Genomic DNA, 22,722 nt, shown 5'->3' with positions numbered 1-22,722 from the left:
TTCTTTTAATCACACTTTAAAAATTTGCTTGGAAATTATGCATTCAACTTTTTGTTTTGAAGGACATATTTAGCAGATCGCCTCTTTTTTAAATATTTACTGTTAAAGGGCCAACAACATGACTTGAAAAAATAGAAGTTCATCTGCATCTTCTTTTTGTAAAAATTAATATTATGAGCTTGTTACTTATTTAGAATTTTCATTCTCTTCTTCATTCCTCTCTACCCCAGTATTTGATTGCTTATTTTTCAGTTCTAGGATGCCAGTGTAAGAGTTTTGTGCAGGATTTGTTATGTTTATAGTTTTGTGAAAAGTAAAATAACCTAATCTTCCTGTGTTTATTTTACTTTTTTCTAGTTTAGATTATCATACATGCTACTTAATAGAGTAACTTTGCATTGAAGATAGTTGTTTGCCCTTCCTCCCTCTCTCCCTCTTTTCTCTCTTTCATTTTTCTCTTTCTCTGGATAAAATTAATATAAGAATCTCTCCTAGATTGGTTTTTTTTTCCACTCCTGTAGAAGAGGGACTGGAAAGTTTTTTAACTTTTGAAGCTTATTAATTGATTTTATTTTCTTATGGGGAATCTTTACTACTGTTTCCTCCCACAAAAAAAAATTTTTATAATCCTTCATTTATCACGTTTGCCAGAGTAAATGTCTGATAAATATTTGTGGGCTAATTTAATGATGTAATTGGGATGCTAAAATTACAATTCCTTTTTACTTTTGTGCATGAAAACAATTTTCTCTTGAAGGGATAGCCTATTGATTTATTTCTCAATTACTTGCTACTATAGGATGTTTGGATCTGGCAGAGAACATAACTTTACACGTCCTAATGAGAAGGGAGAGTATGAGGTGGCAGAAGGAATTGGCTCTACTGTATTTCGAGCAATTCTGGTAAGTGCTGTTTCTTGTGTGTATTGATTGAGTCAGTTGACCCTTTCTCGGTAGGTACTTGGTTTGAAAGCAGAATTGTATTTGGATATCTCTGGAAGTATCCAGTGTATTTTTTAATATCATTTAATTCATTTTCTTTTGGTATGTAAATATAACATGATAAAAATAAGTGAATTTTATAACCTTGCAAAAATAAGATAGGGGTAATTCATCTCTCAGGTCTGCATAGGCAGCTCTTTCAAGGGTTTAGTGGTAACATTTCTATAGTCAGACTATTCCACTTTCCTCAGTTCTATTAAATACAAGAAGTTGATAATTTTTTGCTGTCACAATGAATCTGGCTACTAGAATTCTAACATTTTGTTGCATATAACTAGTGGTGGACAGTTAGGAACATTTGAAAGTCATCTCTAAAATGTATTTCCTATCATTTTTTGTATTAAAACTTAAATTTTTTAACCTTTTATTTTGAGAAATATTTGAATTAGTACTACAGTCACTACTTGTAATTTTAATCGGTGATAAAATTTGATTCATAGCATATGACAGTTTATTTTACAGTTTGAAAATATGGTTTCTTTAAATAGTTTTGTGGGAAGACGAGAGGGAGGATCCTGAGGTACAAGACAGGAAAAGTAGTTGATCGTGATCAGTACTAACAAGTACTTGGAAAAGTACCAGAAGATCTCTTGCTTGATTCATGTAGCAACTTCAGAAATGGTGTTACTGTGGCTCTGAACATCAAGAAGCTTGAGGCAGATCTTAATTTTTTGGGAAGTGCTTTCTCAGCTGCCCATACTTCCATTTGTCCCTTAATGGTATTGACCAGTTACTCCATGACTCAGCTGTGGAGTAACTTATCTATAGCTCTGGGCCAGCCCCTAACAGCATTTCAAGTAGATTTTGGAAATAATAGCTATTATTGTTTGTACTTCTGTGGGAAACACCAGAGAACAGTATTTGGAAGAAGAATAATTGTATGTTCTGTTTCCATATATTTGAATACTTGGAGATGATTTTGAAGTTCTTTACTAAAAACCTTAAGTTTTGCCCCATTCTCTAGGTAATAGTTAAGGTAACGTAAAGTATATCATTTAACTTCCTTAAAATTTCTTTCAAAAATATATGGTAGGTATGTAGACAAATAACTTGTAAGGGGGGAATACATGTGAGTTAGCATGGTACAGTAGAGAGAAGAGATGCATAAGTAATGAGGAGACCCGGGTTCTAACTTTATCTCTCTTGTTAAATAATTTCATAACTGGAGGAGTCAGTGAATCCATTTGGACATAAATTTTTCTTGTCAGTAAAGGGAAAAAGTGGATAGGTGAACTGAGGTCCCACCTAACTTAAAATTCCACAATTGAGAAATCTCAAGAGTATCACAATTTTTAAAAATTCTATCAGCCCAGTCTTAAAATACATTTTGTCTACCTTGTGCATTCTTTTATGCAGTCTTTTTTTTTTTTTCAGGATTATTATAAAACAGGAATAATCCGTTGTCCTGATGGCATATCTATTCCTGAATTGAGAGAAGCTTGTGACTATCTTTGTATCTCTTTCGAATATAGTACTATTAAATGTAGAGATCTCAGTAAGTATGATGTTTTGTGTGTGAATGGTTTGTAGAGTTATAATGTTTTGGAATGAAATACCTGAAATAGTGCTGTTTACCTAGACTTCAAGTATTTGTTTAATTGAATTCTAAAACACTAATTCTGTGAAGATTTATGAAGGTCTATAGAAATCATTGTTTGATGCAATTTTCCAAAACTTTCTTTCAACTTAATAATTTTTTTGTTTGTAGAGTCTCCCATATTTATGCTTCTATTTGTTCTTCCTCTGTCATTTTTTGCCAGTCTGTATCTCCCACCTTGGTAGCCCTGACTTTGTCCAAGTGTGGTATTTGGCTTCACTCCTCAGATCACATCAACCAAGAATTTATAATTTCTTTTTGTATTTGCCATGCAATATAACATCCTAAGCAACTATGGAAGATACAAATCATTCTCAAAAAGAGTATTTGTCATTAAAGATCTTAGATTGAATACCAAATACCAGCCCTCATTTATACAAAGAATTAAATGGCTTTATTCAGGAACATCAAATATAGTCTCAGAGCACGTCTAGAACTTTGGAAATCGTAACTCTTTGATTGATATTTTCCTGTCATGTTACCCCCCTGCCTCCATGCCCATCCCTTTTACTGTTATGTTATGCCTAAGAAAAAAGGTGATTAAACACAGAAAATTTAAAATGTATATGAAAATTATCAAATGTTGACTTGGTTATTAAGTGGTTGGAAAAGCCCAGAAGAAGGAGATGTCATTGTGGGCTAGTAGGATTAGGGAAGAGTTCAGACGAGACAGGTTGTAGAGTGAACAGGAATGATTTAGCAATAATAGAGTAGGAAGGTTAGGGGATTACAGACATGAGTGGTATACTTTGGAAATAACCTATATAAGAAACTGTATTGGGACCAGAAGGAGATGAGAATAAATATGGGGGCGAGATTGTGGAAGGTCTTAAAATTAATATTCTTACATTTTATGCTGTATAATGTGGGAAGCCATTGTAAAACTTTGCTACCTGTGCTTATAGATGTATGTTAGTCCCAAGTATACGGTTATGTTTACTTCATTACCTAAATGTAACACTAGCTTAGCAAAGTAGAGCCATACTTTTCTGAAACATTGCTGTGTTAGAAATTGCAAATGGGAAACTTGTAGTGCATTTATTATACATTTAAATATAGCTATCCTTCATGCATAATTATGGTCTAACTTCTTGAAAATGAGTGGTCCTGATTAGATCTGTCCTTAAGTACCAGTTTTTCTTTGTTTTATTTATTTGGTCAAATATTCCTTTAAAGTCTCCATAAAAATATCAGTAGGTGAGACAAAGATTAGATGGTCCACCTCTCAGTCCATTTCTATATAAATGATATTTAAAAGTTTAAAACCAAATAGTTGGACAGCTGAAGCATACAGCTGTAAACTTGAACAAATTTGCTGTCTTTTCACATCTTAAAAAATGTTTTTAGTTGAAATCATGAGCATTATTCTAATTTATAAATTCTTGACTTCATAAAACCTTCTATAAAGGTTTTGTGCTTTTTAATTCATGGGAACATTTTAATTTAATTGCATATGACTAAATGTTGAATTTTGGTGACTGCCAGATTAAAAAAACACTAGAATTCCTTAAAGATAAATGGATTTTAGTTCTGTAATCCTTTGGACATTATTTACCTTGTCATCACTATTAAATATCATTTATTTGTTACAAAATTAGCAATTCTCATAGGCTCTATTAAAAGAAAACTATATAGAATCTGAAGAGATAGAAATGGTCTTGTAAAATATGAAAGTGTACTGTAGGTGTAGACTTGAGTCCAAAAATGATTTTTTTCCTGCCAATATGTGCTTTTACTGAATATTGTAATGGTACTTTACATGAAAATGTCTGTTTATCTCTTACTTAAAATTATAAAAGTACTCAGTGTATTGAATATATTGAGTACAGCATCCTGGATTTCTTGGGCAGATTACTTAAAACCTAATTTCTTAGTTGTGTCATCTTTAAAATGGGAGACTAATATTACTTACCTCACAGAGTTGTTGTGAAGATTAAATGTATAGTGCTTGACACATAAGAGCTTTCCAGGTGGTTCAGTGGTAAAAAAAAAAAAAAAATTTGCCTGCCATTGCAGGAGAAGGAGGAGATGCAGGTTCAATCCCTGAGTCAGGAAGATGATCTGGAGGAGGAAATGGCAACCCACTCTAGTATTCTTGCCTGGAAAATCCTATGGACAGAGGAGCCTGGTGGGCTACAGTCCATGGGATTGCAGAGTCAGACAGGACTATTTCCACATGAAAATATATTGTGAATAACTATATTAGAAGATATCCTTTAGTTACAACTTGTTCAGTGGTTTAGATAGTTATTGCTCATTTTCTACATTTTTATTGAATGCTCATTTTATACCAAATACTCGGTATGTAAAAGGCAATAAGAAAAGACAAGATCCCTTCTCTTGTGATGCTTGCAATGTAGTGGAAAAAGCAGATAAGTAAATTATATTGTGATAGAGGAAGAATGGGGTACTAGATGAGCATGTATGAGCTGTATCTAACTCAGGTGTCGGGGCTTGAGAAAGCTTTCTGGAGGAGAGGGAAGAGGAAGTGTGTTTCAGGCAGAAGGAATGCTATGTTTGGAGGCAACTAGGCTTTAATTTCTTCTTTGTCCTCATCTTCCCAGACAAGCACTGTAATCCAGAAGAGGTTTTGAGAACCAGGGCTGACCTCAGGAATGAAGGCCTGGGGCTAAGAGAAATGAAAATACAATGTCCCAGGTTAAATTGGTATTTGTCCAGTCTCTTAAGTTGTGTCCTACTCTTTGTGACCCCATGGACTGCAACACGCCAGGCTTCCCTGTCCTCCACTATCTCCTGGATTTTACTCAAATTCTTGTCTATTTTGTTGGTTATGCCATCCAACTATCTCATTTTCTGTCACCGCCTTCTCTTCCTGTGCTCAGTCCTTCTTAACCTCAGGGAATTTTCCAGTGAGTTGTCTCATCACATCAGGTGGCCAAAGTATTGGAGCTTCACCATAAGCCCTTCCAGTGAATATTCAGGGTTGATTTCCTTTAGGATTGACTGGTTTGATCTCCTTGCTGTCCAAGGGACTCTCAAGAGTCTTCTCTAGCACCACGATTCCAAAGCATTGATTCTCGGCGCTCAGCCTTCTTTATGATCAACTGTCACATCCAAACACAACTACTGGAAAACCTTAGCTTTGACTATTCGGACATTTGTTGGCACAGTGATGTCTCTGCTTTTTAATACCCTGTCTAGGTTTGTCATAACTTGCCTTCCAAGGAGCAGGCATCTTTTAATTTCATGGCTGCGGTCACTATCCACAGTGATTTTTGGAGCCCCCCAAAATATAACCTGTCACTGTTTCCACTTTCTCCCCACCTATTTGCCATAAAGTGATGGGACTGGATGCCATGATCTTAGTGTTTTGAAAGTAGTGTAGAAAATGAAATTTGAAGTTTGCAAAAGGACAAGTTCAGAAGGCCTAGGAAGAAAGGCATCATCCTTGTGGGAGACAATGGGATTACAAATGAAGATCAAAAACTGAAGTTACATTTAATTTAGTTTAGGAAGGGATATTAAGAGGCAGAGACTACTTTTGGAGTCACAGAAATAGAGACACTGAAACAACAGACACCTGTATGTTTTCTCTCTGTCTTTCTCTGTCTTGCCCTCTTTTTCAGTTTATAGCATTAAATCAATTGAATTTGAGGACGGGGAGTATACCTTTTCACTCTGTGTCTGTAGTGTCAGGCACATAGTAAGGACTCAATAAACATTTGTTTGATGAATAAACTCTTTTATTCCCTCATGCATTTTTAAGACACTTTTCCACTTATTGTCTTCTCTAGTATCATTAGTCTTTATAGAGTAATCCTCAGGCTCAAACATACTCCAGTCTGACCTGTGTCTGTTATAGGCCTTCAAAAATACATCATTTGAAAATTTTTGAGCTTTTCACTGATTCTTTGAAGTTATTTTTTTGTAAGAATTAGCAGAACTCTATTAGCCTTTGCCCCACTTCATTTTGCGCTCAAAGGCCAAACTTGCCTGTTACTCCAAATATCTCTTGACTTCCTACTTTTGTGTTCCAGTCCTCTAAGATGAAAAGGACATCTTGTTTTGGTGTTAGTTCTAGAAGGTCTTGTAGGTCTGCATAGAACTGTTTAACTTCAGCTTCTTTGGCATTAGTGACTGGGGCATAGACTTGGATTACTGTGATATTGAATGATTTGCCTTGGAAACGAACTGAGATCATTCTGTTATTTTTGAGATTGCACCCAAGTGCTGCATTTCAGACTCTTTTGTACTGTATCTTGCTCCTTGGAAGAAAAACCGTGACCAACCTAGACAGCATATTAAAAAGCAGAGACATTACTTTGCCAACAAAGGTCCGTATTGTCAAAGCTATGGTTTTTCCAGTGGTCACGTACAGATGTGAGAGCTGAGCCCTAAAGAAGGCTGAGTGCTGAAGAATTGATGCTTTTGACTGTGGTGTTGAAGACTCTTGACAAGAGTCCCTTGGGCTGCAAGGAGATCAATCAATCATAAAGGAAATCAACCCTGAATTATCATTGGAAGGACTGATAATGAAGCTGAAGCTCCAATACTTTGCCCACTTGATGGGAAGAACCAACTCATTGGAAAATAAACTAATCTTGGAAAAGATTGAGGGCAGGAGTAGGGGGCAACAGAGGATGAGATGGTTGGATGGCATCGCCAGCTCAGTAGACATGAATTTGAGCAAGCTCAGGGCGATGGTGAAGGACAGGGAGGCCTGGCGTGTTGCAGTCCATGGGGTTGCAAAGAGTCAGACACTACTGAATGACTAAACAGTGACGACAAGAATTAACATGTTCATTATACTGCCTCCTATTCCAACTACTGTGTCTTTCCATTTATTCAGTTTTCTTTTGTGTTTCTGCAATGGTCTATGTTTATTCTTTATAATTTGTATTTTTGCTACTGTTGTGTGTAGAATATGTTTAGATTTTCTAACTGCTAGCATAAAAGAAAATTATTGAATTTTCTATATTTAAATGTGTTTAGCCACCTAACTGAACGCTGCTGAATTCTAGTAGTTTTTCAATTGTTTCTTACATATTCTTGGTAGATAATTGACCCTTTTGCAAGTAAAACTTTTTATACCTTTTTGTCTTGCTGAATTGATTATAATATTTTGAACAATGTTAAATTTAATGGTAAATCTGGTATCTGTCTTTAAAGGCATTTCCTTTAGGTTTCACTGTTTTGTTTTGTTTTTTCCTTGACTCTTTCTTCAATATTCTGGCTCTTTGACATCCTTCTTTTAGATCTTCTGCTAATTTTTTTTCTTACCTGCTTCCTGATCATTTATACGTTGAATATGTTCCTTGCCAACAGTTTTGTCTTCAGCTACCAGTGCATCCTAAAGGAGATAAATCTTGGGTGTTCATTGGAATGACTGATGTTGAAGCTGAAACTCCAATACTTTGGCCACCTTATGCGAACAGTTGACTCGTTGGAAAAGACCCTGATGCTGGGAGGGATTGAGGGCAGGAGGAGATGGGGATGACAGGATGAGATAGCTGGATGGCATCACCGACTCGATGGGCATGAGTTTGAGTAAACTCCGGGAGTTTGTGATGGGCAGGGAGGCCTGGCATGCTGTGATTCATGGGGTCGCAAAGAGTCAGACACGACTGAGTGACTGAACTGAACTGAACTGAACCTTCGCTCTTACAGAATCTATACACTTAATCTAAGTAATGTCATTCATCGCTGGGACTTCAAATATTACCTATACACTGTAGGTTTCCAGCTCTTTATCTCTAATTCCTAATTACCAGTTTTATGTTTCTAGTGTACTATTTAACTTGTATAACTTTTTTCTCTTCTTAATCAGGCTTTCACTGAGTTCCATGCATATACTACATGTAGTGATGAACAAGAAAGACCTTGTCCCTGTATTTATGGAGTTTACAGTCTAGTGGGGAAGACAGGCATTCAAGAAGTAATGAAAAGCTGTGAAAATAGAGCGAAGAAATGAGATACTATGACAGATGTATGGTAAATGGGCTATGAAAAATCATTATCTGAATTAGTGACATTAAAGCTGAGACCTAAGGGAATGGAAAAGAGAGTGAGGAGGTATCCAGGCAGCAGAAATAATATTTGCAGAGGCTTTCAGGTTTGAAGGAATATGACATGCTTAAGGTCCTGGAAGAAGGGACCTATGGCTAGATTGGAAGAGATAGTAATGTTTGAGTGATGAGACATAAGGCCAGAGGATAGGGAGAAAACAAAATTGGTTAAGTGTTGTATTAACTGTTCATCTGTACCAAGTCCTGTGCTAAGTTTGGGGGATGCAGCAGGAACAAACCAGGCAAAGCTTCCTGTTCTAATGGAACTTTCTCTCTCGCGGGGGAGACAGACAACAGACGAGGTAAGCAGTAACATGAACAAACAACATATGATACATTAGGTAGTGATATGTGCTGAGGAGGGAGAAGAAAGGTAAAGGGATAAAGAGTAGTTTGAGAGGCCTTCATTGCAGAGGAAAATTGAAGTAAATTTCAAACAGAGGTTAACAGTGAGAGTAAGTATTGAAGCCGTTTGCCTGGTAAGTTCGAGAGTAGCAAAAAGACAAAGGAGTTGGAGTAGAGTGAGTGAGGGTGTCAGTAGTGGGAGATGAAGTGGTGTAGGGCCTTTATCTTTTGACTTTACTCTGAGTGAGATAGGAACCATCAGAGGGTTTTAACAGAGAAGTGATATGATCTGTAAGGATGCCATGTTTTACCATTTTATGGGCACACTGTTCACACAGAATTCACTTTAGAGTCATGCAGTTGTGTATTCCTGATCTGATGTTTATTTTAAAAGAATCACTCTTTCTTTTGGGTTGGAGATGGACTGCAGGGGGAACTAAGGTAGACACAAAGAGGTAATTAGGAAACTGTTACTATAATTTAGGTAAGAGATGATGGTGGCTTTGATTAAGGTGGAATCAATGTGAAATGGTCAAATTCTGAATATACTGGATGGTAGAGTTGTAAGGATTTACTTGTTGAGGCTGAAAAGAGAGAATAGTACTTAAACTATCTAGAAGTGTGGAGTTAACCATTGATTGAAATGGGGAAAGACTTCATGGGGGGCAAACACTTCAAAGCTTGACTTTGGACATAAGTTTGAAATATCTGTTAGACATTCAAGTGGAAATGCTGAGCAGGGCATTGGGTATACATGTCTAAAGAGAGAAATGTGGACTAGATATTTATATGTGGGAATCATCAGAATTTAAAGTATTTTTCTTTAAATACTATAGATAGTATTTAAAGAAAAAAAAAATTAAGTACTGTATACACTGATCTATAACCTCCTTTTTCACATAACAGGCTTAAGGACCAGGTTGAGGATTGGGGACTTTTATTCTGAGATAGCACAAGCCATGAAAGGTTTAAACTAGAGACGTCTATTTGTGTTTTTTTGGCTGCTATGGAAAAAATGAAGGCAAAAGCAGCTGGTGAGTTTTACAGTGGGACAACTGAAAGGCTGGGTTCAGTGAGGATTGTCAGAGTACCTACATGTGACCTCTTCGTGTGGGTTGGGCTTCTTCAAGCCTGGAGACTGGATCAGAGAGGAAACATCTGAAGAGCAAGCATTCCCAGGACCAAGGCAGAACCACAAGTCATGTGCCCATCACCTCTGCTGTGCTCCCCTGGTTACAAGCAAGTCCATAAAACCAGCCTAAATTGAAGGGGAGAGGCATTGGACTTCTACTGGGAGGAAATATCAAAGTCACATTGCAGAGAAGTATGTGGCGTGAGAAACTTTTTGGCTATCTTTGGAAAATAGCATCTTTCAGAGAAAGAAATAGCACAGTTCAAGATGTATTTAAGAGGTGGACTTAATAGGGCTTGAGGAATGGTTAAGAGATGAAGGAATCAAATATTCATTCATTTATTTTACAAATAGTTAAGAGACTGTAATATGACTAACACTCTTCTGAGATGGTTCTGAGAACTTGAGTGCATGGTGATGCCATTTACTCATTTGGAAAACTGCACAGAGAGAGACTGAAATGATAAAGTTCAATTTGGAATATATTGAGTTTGAGATGCCTGTGAAAGGGCATCCTAGTGGAGATTTCAGGAGGCAGTTGAATAGAATGCATCTGGAATATAGCAGGCAGAAATTGGTAGAATAAATATGAGAATTGTCAGCTTAAGGTGAAAGAAAATAACCTAGAACTTCCCTGCGAAATAACAATATTTAATGGCCAGCTAAATATTTAGGAAATATTTAACCTAAATATTTAGAAAATATTTAGATAATTTCCTAAAGGAAATCAGTCCTGAATATTCATTGGAAGGACTGATGCTGAAGCTCCAGTACATTGGCCACCTGATGTGAAGAACTGACTCATTGGAAAAGACTCTGATGCTGGCAAAGATCGAAGGCAAGAGGAGAAGGGGATGACAGAGGGGGAGATGGTTGGATGGCATCACCGACTCAATGGACATGAGTTTGAGCAAGGTCCAGGAATTGGTGATGGACAGGGAAGCCTGGCGTGCTGCAGTCCATGGGGTCACAAAGAGTTGGACGTGACTGAGCAACTGAACTGAATGGCCAGCTGCAGGAGAAAAAATTGAAAAAGGTGACTGAAGAACAGCAGCCAGAAAGAAGAAAGAAAACCAGGGATAATGATACCAAATCTTAGTGATGAGAGTGCTTATTAGAGAAATACAAATCAAACTATAATGACCTCATGCTGGTCAGAATGGCCATCTTTAAAGCCTACAAATAATAAATGCTGGAGAGGCTATGGAGAAAAGAGGACCCTCTTAATACTGTTGGTGGGAATGTAAATTGGTGTAGTCAGTATGGAGAGCAGTATGGAGGTTCCTCAAAAAACTGAAAGTAGAGTTGCCATATGATCCAGCAGTCCCAACCAGGGCATATTTCCAGAGAAAACTGTAATTTGAAAAGATACAGGCACCCCATGTGCATCGCAGCACTGTTTATGATAGCCAAGACATGGGAACAACCTAAATGTCTATCAGTAGACAAACGGATAAAGAAGATATGGTTTGTGTGTTCTTGTGGGTATATAAACACATAATGGAATATTATTTAGCCATAAAAAGAATGAAATAATGCCATTTACAGCAACATGGATGAACCTACAGATTATCATACTAGGTGAAGTAAGTAAGATAAAGAGAAATACCATATGATGTCACTTATTTGTAGAATCTAAAGTAGGACACGAACATACCTATGAAACAGAAGCAGACTCAAGACGTAGAGAACAGACTTGTGGTTGTCACGGGAGAGGGGGATAGGGAAGGAAGGATTGGGAATTTGGGATTAGTAGATACAAACAAATACACACACACACACACACACACACACACACACACGATAGATAAATAGAACTCCTGTATAGCTCAGGCAACTGTATTCAATATTTTGTGACATAATGGAAAAGAATATGAAAAACATTGTATGTATAACTGAATCATTTTGCTGTACAGCAGAAGTTAACATTGTAAATCAGTAAAAAATTTTTTACTTCAGTAAAATTTTTTTAAAAGATGTTCATTTTCTTTAACAATCCAGAGGTCATTTGGAGACTGTATAAGAGAATGTATTTATAAGAGTTTACCTATAAAGGGAATTAAAAAAAATCATAATGGAAGTATGCAGCCTAGAGAGAGACATGGCTAAATAATAATAACATAGTTAATTATTTAATCATTTATTATTAATAGTTACTAAGTAACATTTTGTAGAGAGGAAAAAAGCTCTCATTTGGGAGACTATAGATTTGGTTTTAGTGTCTTCTCTCACTCTCCTGGTAGTTTCTGAGGTGATAGATCCTTAGATAAGAAATCAGACATTGCCAATGAAATAGGAATAAAATAAAAATGAATAGGTTGGTGCAGGTGAGTTTGTGACTGTGTATTTGGAAAGTTGTTATGTCAGAAGAAGGGTCAGCTGAAGTGTATCTTTCTTTCCTCTCAGTTCTCGAGTCACATAAGCTATGTGATTCCTGTAGGCTCAGTCGTGTCTGACTCTCTGCGACCCCATGAACTGTAGCCTGCCAGACTCCTCTGTTCATGGGATTTTCCAGGCAAGAATACTGGAGTGGGCTGCCATTTCCTTCTCCAGTGGTAATTCCTGTACCATGCTGTATTTTGGTTGACCTTTTGCCATCCTTAATCCAAAGCCAAGTGACCCTTTTCATCTCACTCTGCTTCCTACACAGTAATATCAATGTTGTTTGTAAATAATTTTCTGAGAAAGAAAATGTGGGAAGTGGACTATGGGGACTATTTTATTTCATACGGATAATCTGCAAAAATATCCTTAGAATATACTTTAAAATATAACTGCGGAAAAAAAAATATATAACTGCATACATTGATTGAAGACAAAATGATCTAGTAAAAAATACCCTGGACTGCGAATACAGTCATGGAGGGTGGATTTAATTCTGATTTTGAAAATTAGTTTTATAACCTTAGGCAGATTGCTTCATGACGTGTAAAGTGAAGAGGCTTTTGTTGGATGACTTTAATTGGCCCTTCTTGCTGTAAGATTCTGCAGTTCCATAAGAACTCTTTCTGTGAAAAGTTTTAGTGACTAAAGAATAGCCATTATATTATCTACAGGGTCCCGAAGTAGATGCTGAACTAATGTGGTGTTTTGTTTATGTGTTTGTTGTTTCTGCTCTTCTTTTACTTCTCAGTCACCGCTAAAGTGAAGTTATTTTGTGTGTTTTATTTCAGGTGCCCTAATGCATGAGTTGTCAAATGATGGTGCTCGCAGACAGTTTGAATTTTACTTGGAAGAAATGATCCTGCCTCTCATGGTAGCCAGTGCCCAGAGTGGGGAACGTGAATGCCACATAGTGGTGCTTACAGATGATGATGTAGTTGATTGGGATGAAGAGTATCCACCGCAGATGGGAGAAGAATATTCACAAAGTATGTACTGTGGCATATTTTCTGTCTCTTAAATCACCACAGATTTTCTTTTTATCATTTATAATCTTAATTAAAGGACAGTTTTTATAAAGAAAGTTTTCTGAACTTTTTCTTATACCAGGAGTGGACAAACCACAGCCTGTGGGCCAAATCCAGCCTTTTGCCTGTTTTTATAAATAAAGTTTCATGTATTGTCTATTGCTGCTTTCGCGCTACAATAGCTGAGATGAGTAGTTGGAATGAAGACCGCATGGCTAGCAAAGCCCAAAGTATTTACTATATGGCCCTTTACAGAAAAAGTGTATTCACCCATATCATGCACAGAAGTGGTTTGCTCTTTGTTGAGTATCCAGACCTTAGTTTTTTCTTTTTTTTTTTTTTTTTTTTTTTGCATTTAGAAGCATCTAAGAGAAATAGATCCTGGAATAGTAGATGATGAAAAATAAAGCTGTTTTTTATAGAGGTGAATTTTTATTTGTATATAAAATGAGAAGCTTCAACTCACTGATTACAAAGATGACTTTAAGTCCTAAGACATTCCTTTTTTATTGTCACGTGTGTTCTTGGAGAATACATGACCCTTCTGAAAGCTTTGTGGAACTTTAGGTATTTTTGGTCAAAACAGCACATCTTGAGCAGCAGTGACTTTTTTCTTACTGTACTTCTAAACTTCTAATTAGAACCTTTTGATTTTTTTTTTTCTGTTAGAAAGTGTATCTCATATTGATTTTATTTGTTTGAATGTTTGTTTTTTGGTGAGCCCAATATAGTATTTTTGAACAGTTCCATAGATTTAGAAAAAATTACACGTAAAAGAATGATTCAAGAACAGGATTATATGAAGTATTAGAACCCTTTAAGCTCTGGTTTTTCTATTTTATTTACCCTTGTCTAAAAATAATACAGACTTCCAAGTGGTATGCTTTTCTAATTTTAATTCTAAAGATTTTCAGATGATTATTTTAACACAGACTATGGTAGTACTTTTCAGAATTTACATTGAGATGTTTTCTTTGAATGATACACTTGAATGAGTACTGTGATTCTTTTGTGGACAGTTGCAGTAATAAAATGTTGCTGTTTCCTTATTCCTAGGCTTTTTGCTGACCATGGTTTTCTATATTATGTGGAATAAAACATTGAGCTTTAGTTTTCAAGAGAGGAGGGCCAACCATAGAGCACAGAAAAAACTTTATAGTGATAGAGGAATAATATTAGACCTGGCTTTTCGTTTTTAGTTATTGAGCTTTTCATTTCAGTGTTTTTTGGTTTGTTTGTTTTTTTTGTTTATTTGTTTGTTTGTTTCTTTTCTTGAACTTTGAAGTTTAAAAGGACTGGAAACATTTTTACTTAATTTGTCTAAATATGTTTCATTTTGTGCCAAGATGTTCCAACCTAAAGAAGATAACATTTGAGGAGACAAGAGATAGCCTATCTCTTCAGGCTGATTTTGCTAAGAGTGACATACACCACCCATTCTGAAATGTCAAAAAATCTTTATCTTAAAATATCAGTAATCTTAAGGCTGTAGTAATAACCACAACTTTTACCCCATGAGTAGCTTCTGTATACGTTTTTTCCTTTTATTGGCTCTTAAACCAGCATGTTTGGTTTGTGAGTGTGTTTTTCTTTTTTTGAAAAAACCTTTGCAGTTCACCTTTTAAGGGAGATAACTCCACCTGAAAGAGAGAAGGCGAGGAAGGTCCATCAGTCTAACTCCCTGAAGTGCCCAGCACATTTGGAAGACTCAACATGTTGTCAGTGGAGTGTCTGTCCTTTGCAAAACCAGTTTGCTCTAAACAGACTAACCTAGGCAGAACATGCTCGAATCTGCCATTTTTAACATCAGTATTAAATGGGGCTGTTCGCCTGAATGGAAAACAGTTTGTGGGGAGGGTCTTTGCCTTTTGGGGGAATTATTAATAGTTGCTCAATCCATGAAATGTAAGATGTATCCATTTTGTACTTTCTGATAAGGCAGTTTTTTCCCCTCCAGATGAGGCCTTGTAGGCATCCTGGCAAAGTGTTTTACTTTGCCTGCTTGATAATGATGTGATACTGATACCTTTTTTAAAATTCTCTTTATTTGAAGAAATTGGGGCAGACCCCATTCCAGTAAGTCTGTGTATGATATATCTTTCAGAAGGAGAGTCTTCCTATGGATTGGGTTACCTGATTGGTTATTAAAGCTTTTCTTGTTTCATCTTATGTAGACATTTGCTTCTATATTAACTGTACTGAATTGTCCTGTCATGTTGGCTAGTCATCCTTTGGCATCACTGCATCCATTATTTGGGCTTTTAGGGTTGTCAGACCCCTTTGATGATCAAGATAAATAAGCTTGAGTCAGTCATCTCTTAAGTACTTTGATTTTAATAAGAAAATATTTTTGTCTCTTTGTTTCCAGTTATTTATAGCACAAAATTATATAGATTTTTCAAGTACATTGAAAACAGAGATGTGGCCAAATCAGTTTTGAAGGAGAGGGGTCTTAAGAAGATTAGACTGGGAATAGAAGGTAAGTTTGTTTTTTTTTTTTAATTATCTTTTGGAACCAGCAAGGTTTAAAAGCTGGATCCCATTGAGATTATATTTTGAATACTTTGAGAAAATTTCAAATGATTACTGAATGCTTATGCAGTAAACACATAAATAACAAAAGTCAGCTTTCTTTATCTAAGATGAAAAATAGAAGGCCCTTAAAAATGAGTATTTATTCTATAAGATTCTCTAGCAATATAGAGATATGAATTTGTCTTTTCTGCCATCACTCTACTTAATGCATTTTTTACTAAGCCCATGTAATGTGTTTGGCACACGTGTGTATACTCCCATAAGATTGACAGGACTCTTTGCCTAGTACTAATTGTGATCATAGCCCAACAGAACTAAAATCTAGTACTTTTTTGAAAATTCATGTAAAAACTGGTGGTGGTGGTTTAGCCACTAATTTTCCAGGATTTTACCTGGAAAATCCTATGGTCAGAAGAACCCTGCAGGCTACAGTCCATGAGTCAAAAGAGTCGGACACAACTGAGCAACTAAACCACCAGCACCACTCTTTACATGAATTTTCAAAAAGTATTAGATTTTAGTTCTGTTGGGCTGTGATCACAATTACTATAGCTTACTAATGTCTTAAGGTATGATAATAGTGAGCTTATTTTCAAATTGAATTGAATGTCCATGTACTTCATCTTACTTAAAAAGCAATCTAAAAAGTTTGCATTTACTTTGTGATTTAAATGAATTTTTACAGATGCTACCTCAGATCCTTCTTTTATTTTAAAGTGTCCTTACTGAAAACAAAATATCTTCCTTGGCATATCATAGCCTAGGGTAATGAGTAAAGGTTCTGGAGCAGGATTGCTTATGTTCAAAGCCTATGATTTAATAGCTGTATGACCTTGGACAAGGCACTTTACTTCCCTTTGCCTTTGTTTTCTCATCTAAAATGAGAGTATTAATAAGTACTTTATAGGGTTACTGTGAGTGTAGAATGAGTTAATCCATGAAGAACACTTTAAATAGGGCCTAGCACATAGTTCATGGGTTTCTCAAGGCAAGAATACTGAAGTGGTTTGCCATTCCCTTCTTCAGTGGACCACATTCTGTCAGACCTCTCCAACATGACCTGACCATCTTGGGTGGCCCCACACGGCATGGCATAGTTTCATTGAGTTAGACACGACTATGGTCCTGTGATCAGTTTGGCTAGTTTTCTGTGATTATGGTTTTAGTGTGTCTGCTCTCTGATGCCCTCTCGCAACACCTACCGTCTTACTTGGGTTTCTCTTAACCTCAGACGTGGGGTATCTCTTCACGGCTGCTCCAGCAAAGCGCAGCCGCTGCTCCTTACCTTGGACGAGAGGTATCTCATTGGAAGGACTGATGCTGAAGCTGAAACTCCAGTACTTTGGCCACCTCATGTGAAGAGTTGACTCATTGGAAAAGACCCTGATGCTGGGAGGGATTGGGGGCAGGAGGAGAAGGGGGCAACAGAGGATGAAATGATTGGATGGCATCACCGACTCGATGGGTATGAGTTTGAGTAAACTCCGGGAGTTGGTGATGGACAGGGAGGCCTGGTGTGCTGCGATTCATGGGGTCGCAAAGAGTCGGACACAACTGAGCAACTGAACTGAGCACATAGTTTCTGTGTTTGTGATGGTGACAACAAAGATGACGGTGTTCAGATCAGTGATCAGATGAGCTGTTGGAGATGATGGAGATGATGTCCTGAGATATACAGGGAAGAATGACCAGAAACGAGGTCTTTGCAGGAAGGGGAGGGGAGGAAATTTGGGGTTTACAAAGAGGGCACATTAGCTTCACCAGTATATGTCCTCTTCTGTCATTTTGCAAACAGTGAGTTTTAGCTGCTTGGTTTCAAAGCTAAAGAGACTGTAACTGGAAGGGGAATTACTTTAGCAGGCCCCTAACAGTTATTTGAACTGGTAACAAGTGGGTTGGAACTATGTTTAAAAAAGCCTGATACACTGTGCTAAGGAGTATGGACCTTCCCCTTTAAGCATGAGGAAACCATTGGTAGTTCTAAAGCAAGGATGTAATATGATTATACTTGTGTTAAGAGTGGTGATTCAGTGTGGAAAAGAGATTGGAATACAATGAGATGGGAATTTAAAGACTTTCTAGTAGTCCTGGAGCAATCAGGGACAAGGGAATAGAGAAAAGGAAACCTTTCTGACCTCTAGAGCTGCCCTTCAGATGGTAATTGGAAGTATGAAACAAAGAAGACATTCTCTACAAGGTCTTTAGAAGGTGTTTAGTCCTGCTTGCCCCTGTGCCTCCCTCACCTCACCACCCCCCCCCACACACACACACGTGCACGCGCGCGCACACACACACACACTGCACACATGGCTAAATATACTGGCTGCCAGTGATGCCTGCATAACAAACTCCTATGCAGGAATCCTTAATTGAACCTTTACTACATGAGGCCTGTTTTTTTTCTTTTTCTGATTTTAACTGTGGCCCATAGGCCAAATCCAGCTTACTACCTGTTTTTTATAAATCAAGTTTTCTTGTTACATAGACATACTCATTAATTTTATGTATTGTCTGTGGCTGATATCATTTTATTACGGCATAGTTGAATAGGTGTGATAAAGACCATATGGCCCACATGCCTGAAGTATTTACTGTCTGGCCCTTTACAGAACATGTTTGCCAGTACTTGGTCTAAACTAGCAATTCATGCTAGCAGGAAAGAGAAGGAGCTTATGATAGCATCTAAGGAAAGTCTATCTTTAGAGAAACTGCCGTACTGGTAAATGACTGGGATGGTTGTTACCAGTTGTTACTGTTCAGTGACTACCATCTAAGAGAGGGAAGATGTGTAATTACCAGGGAGAGCTGTGTCTACTGAAAAAAAAAAGTTGCACAACCTGGAAGCTGAGAATTATGTTTTATTTAGTGGCCTTACTGTCAGTTGTAGCCTTGGATATAGCCTCTCAGACAGCTCTGAGAAGCTGTTCCAAGGAGGTAGGGGAGGAGCTGGGATATGTAGGAGTTTTTGCTGGGAGAAGAGAAAAAAATGATCGAAAGATTACTGCTAATCACAAAAAGCAGACATCTCAAGTATTGATTTTAGTGCCTCTCTACCTTTGGGGAAATGCAGGAGTCTGGGCTTGTTGAAATTATTCCTTTGATACACATCTTAACTATCTAGGGCTATTTTTCCACCCTGAATTCCCCTCAGGGGCACCCTTGGGTCGGGGGTGGGCTGCAGGGGCTGATGACTTCATGGCCACAACATTTCTATTTACTTAAATGGCAGGCAACTTTTTTTTTTGTCTATGCTACTTTGGAATTGCCAGTCTGAATGAACTTGATTGTTCATAGTAGTAACATTTAAATGATATTGAGGTTAAAATATTGGCTTTGCTGACCTAGACACAGAAATACCTGCAATTGATGAAGCTGGAGATCACTACAGCTTCTTGCCACTTGAACAGTAAAAAGGAAAGAAAAATCCCAAAATGATGTAAAGATGAGATTTAGGTTTAAAGAAAGTAGAAAACATATGGCAGTAAATTGCAGGCCCTGAGGCCAAATAATTGTGTGAAGGGAAGGGATCAGGGATATCAGGGTGCACAACCAGAGCCCATGATGCACTAGGTTACCTCCCATTATATTAGGGACCCAGCCCCACCATGCTTTCTGAAAGTTTTTCTGGTGGTTGGTGGGAGGTTTTGTGAATTATATCAGTAGGATTTCAATTTCTTGCTGTTGAACTAATGACCAAAGAGAATATTGGTTTCCTTCTTTGTTTTAATCTATTAGTTCAAGAACTATAGTAACCCTCTTTAGGTTAAATTGAATGAGGAATGTGGGGACCTGTGTGCCTGCATGCACATCCTGTTTTTAAAACCTTTCTCTCCTTTAGGTTATCCTACCTACAAAGAAAAAGTAAAGAAAAGGCCTGGGGGCCGCCCTGAGGTGATTTACAACTATGTCCAAAGACCCTTTATTCGAATGTCTTGGGAGAAGGAAGAAGGAAAGAGCCGGCATGTAGACTTTCAGTGTGTGAAGAGTAAATCTATCACCAATCTTGCCGCCGCTGCCGCAGACATTCCCCAGGACCAGCTGGTAGTCATGCATCCGACTCCGCAAGTGGATGAGCTGGATATTCTACCCATCCATCCCCCTTCTGGCAACAATGACCTCGATCCCGACGCACAGAATCCGATGCTGTGACGGTGATGTTCCTTGAAACCATAGCATGCTACTCTCCACAGTGACGCTGCACTCTCCTCATCCTGCACTGCAAGGCCACTCTCTTCATTGTGAGATGCACAGGACGATGTTTAGGATGTTGCAGTGTAGGCTTTTTTTAAAGACCAAAGGTAGCTGAATGGTTTTTTAAATGAGTACAACTCTAGCATCTTGAGGTTCCAGTTATATAAATGTATTTGTTTACTAGTAGGCTTGTGAAATTGGTTCTTTGTATGGGAGACAGTCCTTTTTCACACATCTAGATCTTTCCAGAAGTGGTGGAAATTGGCAGCTGGGGTACTTTGTCTAGATATTCATCACACCCCAGATAAATTGTAGAATATTATATAGTTGCACTTTATAAATGGTGGTTAAGTGGAACTGTTCAAGCCATTTTTATAGTTGTGATGCACAATATAATTTAAATAAGTGCTTCTATCAAAGTATTCCTTCAGTAAAATATGTATAGTTTGCTGCCCATGATGAGCAAAAAATGAGTATCACTGGGCTTATTTGAATGATGAGGATGAGATTCAACCATATCTTATCAGTTATCTCAGTGCCGTTTTCATCCTTTTCAAGTGAGTCACATGCAGTGTGTGTGAGCATCAGAGGTGGGTTATTATCCGGTCTGCCTTACCCTTAATCTGTTCACAGATATTTATTTACTAATGATTTTTTTTTGAAAGTTATGGGATAGGCAAATGAAGTGTTTGCTCTTCATTTACTAAATGATTGTAAACTTGTTTTTCATCAAAATAAAATTCCATTGTTTTAATGTTTCTGATCTTTATAAGCATCTTGACCAGATTTTCAGTCTCGTATTTTGCAGATTTCCTGTCTTATTGGTGTCAGTATAATTAGAAACCAGGAAGTAGCTCAAGGAACTCCAGTTTGACATATGTGTGATGAGGCACTTATATTCTCCACTCACTATAAAATATACTATAAATCCAAAACATCATTAGAGCTGAAAAGGGAATATTTTCTAGTGCAACCTGATACGAAGATAAAATACTTTTACTAGGTTCTGTAGTAACCTTAAGTTTCAGAGCCAAATTCTGATACTAGTTCAGTGCTTTCTTCATTATACTGTGCTGTTCTGCCTAGCAAATTGTTCATGCATATGTTTTTGTTTTGTTCTTTAATATTCTGTGAGTCAGTTCAAGAAAAATCCAGAAGTATTTCGATGCTTTCAGTCTGGGGTCACTTACTGTTTGAAGCCATACAACTGGTAGTAAGAGAGGAGTTGTATTAGAGAAGCCAGTTTGTTCTGTCTAATCTTGAGTTTCTAATTTCAGAGGTCTTGACATTTGTGTTTAAGCAGTAATATCTTTGTTCTCACAGAAACTAAAATTATAGTACAGCTAAACAAGTGACAAAGGAAAATTATGTATGTCCTAGAATTTTTATGAAGACCAGAAAGGCACTGTAAATGTTTTTGGTGTGGATCATCCATAAAACACCCACCATGGAAAATCAATGATCTAGCCCTATAGCATTTTTTCCTTAATTATTTGAAATGTGAACAATATTTATAGAACAAGGGAAACATTTATTAAAAATATTTAACTAATACATTATACTTTAACCCATATTTATAGTAAAGGATTCTTACAAGGAAGAATAAACGGTTTTATGATACAATTAGTATAAGAAATATCCACATGGGGAACTTCTTTGTAGTGTAAAAACACCATACATCTGAAATGACCATTTGCATATAAAAGCTACCAATGATGCTTCTGTGCACAATGATTAAAAAATTCAACACAAACAGAATCCAAAATATACAATTAATGCAAGCTATCCACAGCTAGCCCAATAATCAATGATGAGGAAACACTGGAGCAGGCTTTAGTTCCACTTTTTCTGAAGTTACACATAGTTAAGATTGACTTGTATCAATGGCTCTGAGATGGCTTTTATGAAGACAGTACATAAAAGCTGTTCTCTCCTTATCCAGTAAGCTTCACAGACTGTATAACTCCATCAGTAATGCACTTTGATACTGTAGCTGTCGCCAAAGCAACATATAGTGTTTACAGCGGCCATGGCAAGTCGCTAAAGTCAACAGGGCCACCAAGCCCAGCATCTGCTTCCAAGAGGCTCATTATGACAGCCATTGCTGCTTCATCATTACTGGGACTACTTGAGCCTTGATCGTTGTCTATCATGTCTATGCCTATGTGAGGGTTTTCACCTGTGGGAGGAGATAAAGACTGATAAGTGATACCAAAGCATGGTTAACTTTAGTAAGCAGTTCCTAAGTACACTTTTAATAAGAAAGTTAAACTTAACAGTAGGGCAAGAAGGCTGCTTTGCCATTTTTTTTTAAAAATATTTGTGTTTTTCAGATGGAAGACCCAACTTTTTAAGAAGGAACAACTTAAAATTCAATAAAGATTAAAAGTATGAATTGACCTCATTTTAATATTCTGAGATAACCAGTTATAAGGAGGGAATTAAAGAAGGAAAACCATGCAGGAGACCCGGTTTGATTCCTGGG

At 37.1% G+C, this 22,722-nt stretch overlaps 2 protein-coding genes across 16 annotated transcripts in view; one reads left to right on the top strand and one right to left on the bottom strand.

Annotated features, from left to right (window-relative positions):
- BTBD10 (BTB domain containing 10) overlaps nt 1–20,995 on the top strand; it is a 69,909-nt gene extending 48,914 nt beyond the window's left edge. For 8 of the 9 annotated variants that reach the window (XM_020873061.2, XM_070473399.1, XM_020873059.2 and 5 more), the window contains 5 exons: nt 800–902; nt 2,376–2,496; nt 13,275–13,472; nt 15,880–15,990; nt 19,885–20,995. In XM_020873061.2, the coding sequence (XP_020728720.2) occupies nt 800–902; nt 2,376–2,496; nt 13,275–13,472; nt 15,880–15,990; nt 19,885–20,195 (844 nt within the window). In that variant the 3' untranslated portion in view covers nt 20,196–20,995. Of the gene's footprint in view, nt 1–799; nt 903–2,375; nt 2,497–13,274; nt 13,473–15,879; nt 15,991–17,277 lie in introns of all 9 variants that reach the window. The other variant, XM_070473400.1, reaches the window with a different exon arrangement.
- Nucleotides 20,996–21,747: 752 nt separating this feature from the next.
- The window catches only part of BMAL1 (basic helix-loop-helix ARNT like 1), a 108,242-nt gene continuing 107,267 nt past the window's right edge, over nt 21,748–22,722 (bottom strand). For all 7 annotated transcript variants that reach the window (XM_020873052.2, XM_020873054.2, XM_020873057.2 and 4 more), the window contains one exon: nt 21,748–22,416. In XM_020873052.2, coding sequence (XP_020728711.1) covers nt 22,256–22,416 — 161 coding nt within the window. In that variant the 3' untranslated portion in view covers nt 21,748–22,255. The remainder of the gene's footprint in view (nt 22,417–22,722) is intronic.

Source organism: Odocoileus virginianus, chromosome 10 (assembly GCF_023699985.2).
Source record: "Odocoileus virginianus isolate 20LAN1187 ecotype Illinois chromosome 10, Ovbor_1.2, whole genome shotgun sequence".
NCBI lineage: Eukaryota > Metazoa > Chordata > Mammalia > Artiodactyla > Cervidae > Odocoileus > Odocoileus virginianus.
This window is presented reverse-complemented; position numbering and strand designations above follow the sequence as displayed.